Below are 6383 nucleotides of genomic sequence, written 5' to 3' on the forward strand. Positions count from 1 at the left end.
GGGACTATCTGTGGTGCCAGAGATTATACCAGGTAAACCAAGTCAGCCTCGTACCAGAAAACCCACTATACTATCACTCTGCCCATGTTTGATTTTTTTTTTTTTTTGCTTTGGATCACACCCAGAGGTTCTCAGGGAATGCTCCTGGTTCTATGCTCTGGGATCACTCCTGTTGATGATCAGGAGGCCAAATGTGTGGCAGAGGGCCACATCCAGATTGGGACCACACAATTGGTACAGCAGCTGCTGTAGGGTGGGTGTGTTGGGCCATACCCTACCCTTTGTTTCTCTGATTACCACTGGCAGATCCTGAGGAACAGTAGGGTGTGGCCCTGAAAGAAAAACACAAATTGACCTCTCCTATATAAGCAGCCTTAAATTCAAGTGCTCTAAATCTTGGCTTCTAACTTGGGATTCTATCTTGGAGAAGAGACTATCGTGGCTGGAAAAATGGCACCTCCGAGTTCCCAGGCCCCAAGGGCTCATCAGCTGCGAGCGTTCCTCAGCCTGAGGAGGAGATGGTGCTGCCTGGCTTCCCGGACATCGACAGCTTCATGAAGTTTGCTCTCAGGTCAGTGGAGGCAGTCATTAAGGCATCTGGGAGCCTGCCACAGTCTGGCCCAGAATATGATTTTTACCAAAGTTTTCCAGGCTTCCAAGCATTGTGTGAGACTCAAGGAGACAGAACACTTGAGGGCATGAGCAGAATGATGCAGTACTACGTGTGTCAGAGCAACATCAAGGATTGCAGGAAAGTGACGGACTTGGAAGACAATTTTGATTTATTGGTTGATGCCAATGATGCTATTCTGGATGGAGTGGACATTTTACTGGATGAAGCTTCAGGCATGAAGAAGCATCAGCAGCCCGTCCTCCCCATAGGATCACAAGCCCGCCAAATGATCGTGTCCAGCTGGAACCGGAAAGTAGGAGAATCTGGCAAAAAAACAAAATCTGAACCCTTCCGGCTGCTTCATGTGAAGAACATCATCCGACCGCAGCTTAAATTCCGAGAGAAGATCGACAATTCCAACACCCCATTTGTTCCGAAGATCTTCATCAAGCCCAACGCCCTGAAACCTCTCCCTCGGGGGCTGTCTAAGGAGAGTCGGGAGCACACCAAGAACCAATCAGAGGACCAGGATGTGCCACCGGCCCTGGTCCACTTCCTCCACCAGCAGCGGACCCAGCAGGTAGAGCAGGACGTGTTCGCACACCCCTATCAGTACGAACTGGATCACTTTACGCCCCCAGAGTGGGCGCTTCAGAAACCGCAGCCTCAAGCCTACAAACCCCTGGAGGACACTGCCTGCCACTTGGTGACCTCGCTGGACCAACTCGTGCAACTCAACACGACGCTCCTGGCCTGTTGGGAATTTGCGGTGGACTTGGAGCATCACTTTTACCGGAGCTTCCTGGGCCTGACCTGCCTGATGCAGATTTCCACGCGCTCCGAAGACTTCATCATCGACACGCTGGAGCTGCGCAGCGACATGCACCTCCTCAACGAGAGCTTCACAGACCCTGCCATCGTGAAGGTCTTCCACGGCGCTAACTCCGACATAGAATGGCTGCAGAAGGACTTCGGGCTGTACGTGGTGAACATGTTCGACACGCAGCAGGCAGCGCGCCTTCTTCGGCTGGGCCGGCACTCCCTGGACCACTTGCTGAAACGCTACTGCAACGTGCAGGCGAACAAGCAGTATCAGCTGGCCGACTGGAGGGTGCGCCCTTTGCCGGAGGAAATGCTCCACTATGCCCGCGAGGACACCCACTACCTGCTCTACATCTACGACTGCATGAGGCTGGAGCTGTGGGCTGCTGCCAGCGAGCAGCCCTCGAAGGCCCGGGTGGTGTGGCAGCGCAGTAGGGACATCTGCCTCCGGAAGTTCGCGAAACCCCTCTTCACGGATGAGTCCTACCTGAAGCTGTATGAGAAGCTGAAGACGCCTCTTAATGCACAGCAGCTGACAGCCTTCCGGCTGCTGTTCGCCTGGAGGGATAACCTGGCAAGGAGGGAGGATGAGAGTTGCTGCTATGTCTTGCCCAACCGCATGATGCTGAAGATCTCAGAAGAGCTGCCCGAGGAACCCCAGGGCATCATTGCTTGCTGCACCCCCGTCCCGCCTCTGGTATGGCAACAACTTCATGAGCTGCATCTTCTCATCCAGAAGGCGCGAGGAACCCCTCTGTGCCAGTCGGAAGTTTCTACCGGAGTGAGGAGGAGAGCACTGCTGCCCCATCCCGAGAGGCTGGAAAATGTTCTCGTTGGACCTCACGACCGCTCCCACGCTTGGTCTGGTGACTGCCCTGCCGTCCCCACCAATAGGCCTGTCCCGGGCCAGACGCAGGCCGGCCTCTTCCCAGCCCAGCACGAAGAGAAGACCCTGCTGGCCACCAGCCGCTTCGTTGCCACGGCCGCGGACACCTTGTTTAACGAGGCAAGTGCAGAGCAAAAGGACAACGCCCAGAAGAAAGTCCAGCCAGTGATGCAGTCCTTGGAGAACCCATTCGGGATGCTTCCGCAGGCGCTCCAACACCACGCCCACATTTCCCAGGCAGCCAAGGCCGACCCTTCCTCAAACATCAATGAAATCAGCGAGCGCTGGGAGATGGCCAGCCAGGCGCAGGGACAGAAGGACTCTAAGGACACTGCCAGGAAGAGGGCAGCCCAGGCGACAGCCGCCCAAGACGAGGCCAAGGAAGGGTCGCAGACCACTGCCCAGCCGGCTCTGTCGCTCCGCCAGCAGATCGCCCTGGAAAACGCTGCCAAGAAGAGAGAGCGAACAAGTGACCCCAGAGCCCCTGAACAGAGACAAGAGAAGAAATGGTCCAAACTGGCTGAGAAGCCCAAGGAACCCAGGGAGGCGCGGGAGAAAGCTTCTACTTCCTTTGACTACCGCAAGCCAAACGTCCAGGCGTTTGCTGGAAACAGCAAGTCCCAAGCGGCCTCCCAGTTTGACCCCGGAAAGCAGATCGTAGCTGGCAAGAAATTCATCGCAGCCAAAGAACTCAAACAGACCGCGGGAAACAAAAGCATGTCCTTCCTTCCCCGGGAGTTGAACAGAGGGTTCAGATGCAACTGGCCCAGGAGACCGCATCCGCCAGATTTCCGGGGTCTTCCCAGGACCGGGAGGCAACGGCCTTGGGATGGTTTTGTATACCATCCCAATTTTAACACTGTTAGAAATAATTGTTACTGGGAAAAAGAATAACTAAACTGGAGCTTGTGACCCCATGTGCGGTCACGTATTTGAATAGGTGGTGCTAAAGAATCTTTTTGCATTTGTTTTTCTCGTTTGTTTTTGGGTTATATCCAGTGGTACTCAGAATTTATGCCTGGGTCTGTACTCAGGAATTACACCGGGCACGCTTGAGGGACCATGTGGGGTGCTGTGGATCAAAATGGGGCTGGCTGTGGGGACAAGGCAAATCCCTTAGTTGCTGTACTATTGCTTCACTCCAAAAATCTTTAAAAAAATTGTTTTAGGATCAGAGAGTCGGTACATCAGGGACAGTTCTTGTATTTTGGTTCCAGGAATACCTTAGGGAGTGATTCCCAAGCACAAAGACAGGAGCAAGCCCTAAGCACAGCCAGGTACGGCTCAACCCTCCTGCCTACAGCAAATTAAATAAAAAACTGTTTTAAAATACATTTCTTAGTTCTGGAGATCAATGGATTGATGCTTTACACGGAGGAAAATTGAGTGTTGATCCGTGGCACCATATGGTTCCTGAGCACTGTTAGATTAGTGCCCAGCACAGATCTAGGAATAACCCCTGAGCACCACTGGATGTACCCATTCCAAATTATTTGTGATTATTTTCTGGAAATGTTTGAATTGTGTACATATGCATATACATGTACACCTGTATACTTGAATTGTATATACATATTACTCAAGTTGCATAAAAACTTATCGGATAGAGGGACTAGAGTGGTAGTTGAAGCTTGCCTTAAAAACCTTAGAGTGATAGAGAAGGGAGCACCAAATAAAGGATGTTTGGAGGATTCTCCCAGGAGGGGAGATGCATGTCGAAAGTAGACTATGGACTGAACATGTTTGCCACTCAATGCCTCTTTTGCAGACCACAACACCCAAAAGGAGAGAGAGAACACAGGGGATTGCCCTGCCACAGAGACGGGGGGATGGGGGGATGGGGGTGGGAGGGATATTATCCATGGTGGTGGAAAATGGGCACTGGTGGAGGGATGGGTATCTGATCATTGTATAATTGAAACCAAAGCACAAAAAATTGTAAATCTACAACTTTAAAAAAAATAAAATAAAATAAAGGGGGAAAAAAAAAAACCTTAGAGTGAAATATTAGATTATTTTGGTTCTGCTTTGGGGCAGGGATTGGGGTTCAGGATGGGATGATGGGAAGATCATCAAAATATGATGATGGGAAGATGTAATGATGATGGGACTGGTGTTTGAATATTAAATGTAATAAGATATTGTGAACTACTTTATAAAATAATTTTTTTTGAAAAGCTTGCCTTGCATATGTCAGACCTGGGTGGTTCAATTTCTGGCACCCCATGGTGCCCAAGCACTGCAGGAGTGACCCCTGATCACAGAACCAAGAGTAACACTGCCAAGTGTGGCCAAAAAGTAAAAACAAAATACCCCAAAACATATTGAGTGAAGGTGGTGGTGAAGGCCAGACAACTGGTACAGCAGGTAAGGCATCTACTTTGCCCACGGCTGAACTAGATTCAATCCCCAGCACTATTTGTGGTCCTCCAGCACTTCAAGGAATGATCTCTGAGACAGAGAGGAATAAGCCCTGAGCAAAGCTGGGTATAACTCAAAACTGAAAAGGGAAAAAGGAAGGCTGGAGCTATAGCTTGGGCATTTGCCTTGCACGTGGCCGACCTGGATTTGATCCCTGGCATCCCCTATGGTTCCCTGAGTACTGCCAGAAGTAATTCCTGAGTGCAGAGCCAGGAGTAACCCCTGAGCATTGCCGGGCTGACCCCAAGAACCAAAATAAATAAATAAATAAATAAAAATTAAAGAAAAATAAAAAGAGAAGAAAAAGGGGAGGGGAGTCATGAACAGAAAAAAATTTTTTCCCTTTATTTTATTTTATTTTTTTTTACAGTTGTAGATTTACAATTTTTTGTGCTTTGGTTTCAATTATACAATGATCAGATACCCATCCCTCCACCAGTGCCCATTTTCCACCACCATGGATAATATCCCTCCCACCCCCATCCCCCCATCCCCCCCTGTCTCTGTGGCATGGCAATCCCCTGTGATGAACAGAAAAATTTTAAGGAACCTGCTCTGATTAGAGGCAGCCAGAATGCAGGGATATTTCCAGATGTTTCCAGAATCCCAGGGATGTTTACAGGTGTGGGTAGAACACACATCTCCTGGATCCCCCGCAACACAGAGAGGAAACTCTGGCACAAGTAGTGCATGTTCAGTTACCATCATGTCCCACATTCTATCTCCCGTGGCTAGAACTCCAGTGCTCAGAGGTTCAGCGGCCAGTCCTCCCCTTAGCCAGTCACAGGGTATCTGGTGGCTGAAAGAACTAGGTACAGACTTTTCCCTCCTCAGTTTGATACACAGCCAGTTGTTTTATACACACCCAGCATCCACCTCTCACCTGCTTCTCCATCATTTGGCCATGTAACCCTGTCCCACTCTTCTATAGAGGAAAAGCTCCTGTTTTTTGCACAAGCCAGGGGTTACCCCTGGCTCTGTACTCAGGAATTACTCCCAAAGATGCCCTGGAGAACATATGGGATGCTGGGAATCGAACCCAGTGTGCCTTGTGCAAGGCAAATGCTCTTACAGACTGTAGGGCCCCCAGGGGATCTTGTTAACAGTGGGCCCAACCCTCTCTATCACCTCCCTCCTGTCTCTCCCTGTGAGGCGCTGTTCCTCTAGCCATGCAATCCTTATTCAGGGTCTGCATTTCACTCAGCATTTAGTTGAAAACATGGGGGTGAGAATCCAGTAACTTTCTCCATCCTTTGCATTGCTGGTATCCCCTGGTAGTCTTATCTCCTGATAGTCTTACTTAAAGCACAATGACTCTTCGAGGAAATTCAGTAACTTTACTGAAGAACATGTTCTTCAGATGGGGCCAATGCTCAGTCCAGCTTTCTCTTTGGACCCACAGCGCTGACTGTTGCTCACAGGAGCTGGGCTGGGAGATGGCTGCTCTCAGCAGCCTACGCTAGGCCTAGAAGCACGGAATCAGGTCATTTACTGCCCAGCAAAGGGAAACTTAAATGAAGGGGATTGGGTTTCTCCAAATAAATTTATAAATTTGATGTATTTCTAAGAGATGTTAAGAAGTCTGAGCACGTTACTAACATTTTTGTATTAAAATAGAAGTTCTGTAAAAAAAACTAATTC

At 49.7% G+C, this 6383-nt stretch overlaps 1 protein-coding gene across 1 annotated transcript; it reads left to right on the forward strand.

The window, feature by feature from the left end:
- The first annotated feature begins 441 nt into the window (after nucleotides 1-441).
- On the forward strand, nucleotides 442-3215 carry LOC130020441 (exosome component 10-like). Its single transcript, XM_056111054.1, is given in 2 exon segments — nucleotides 442-481; nucleotides 484-3215. Coding segments are annotated over 2 exon segments (2763 nt in total). The 5' UTR covers nucleotides 442-450.
- The last annotated feature ends 3168 nt before the right edge of the window (nucleotides 3216-6383 follow it).

This window comes from Sorex fumeus, unplaced genomic scaffold (assembly GCF_029834395.1).
Source record: "Sorex fumeus unplaced genomic scaffold, SorFum_2.1 ptg000012l, whole genome shotgun sequence".
NCBI lineage: Eukaryota > Metazoa > Chordata > Mammalia > Eulipotyphla > Soricidae > Sorex > Sorex fumeus.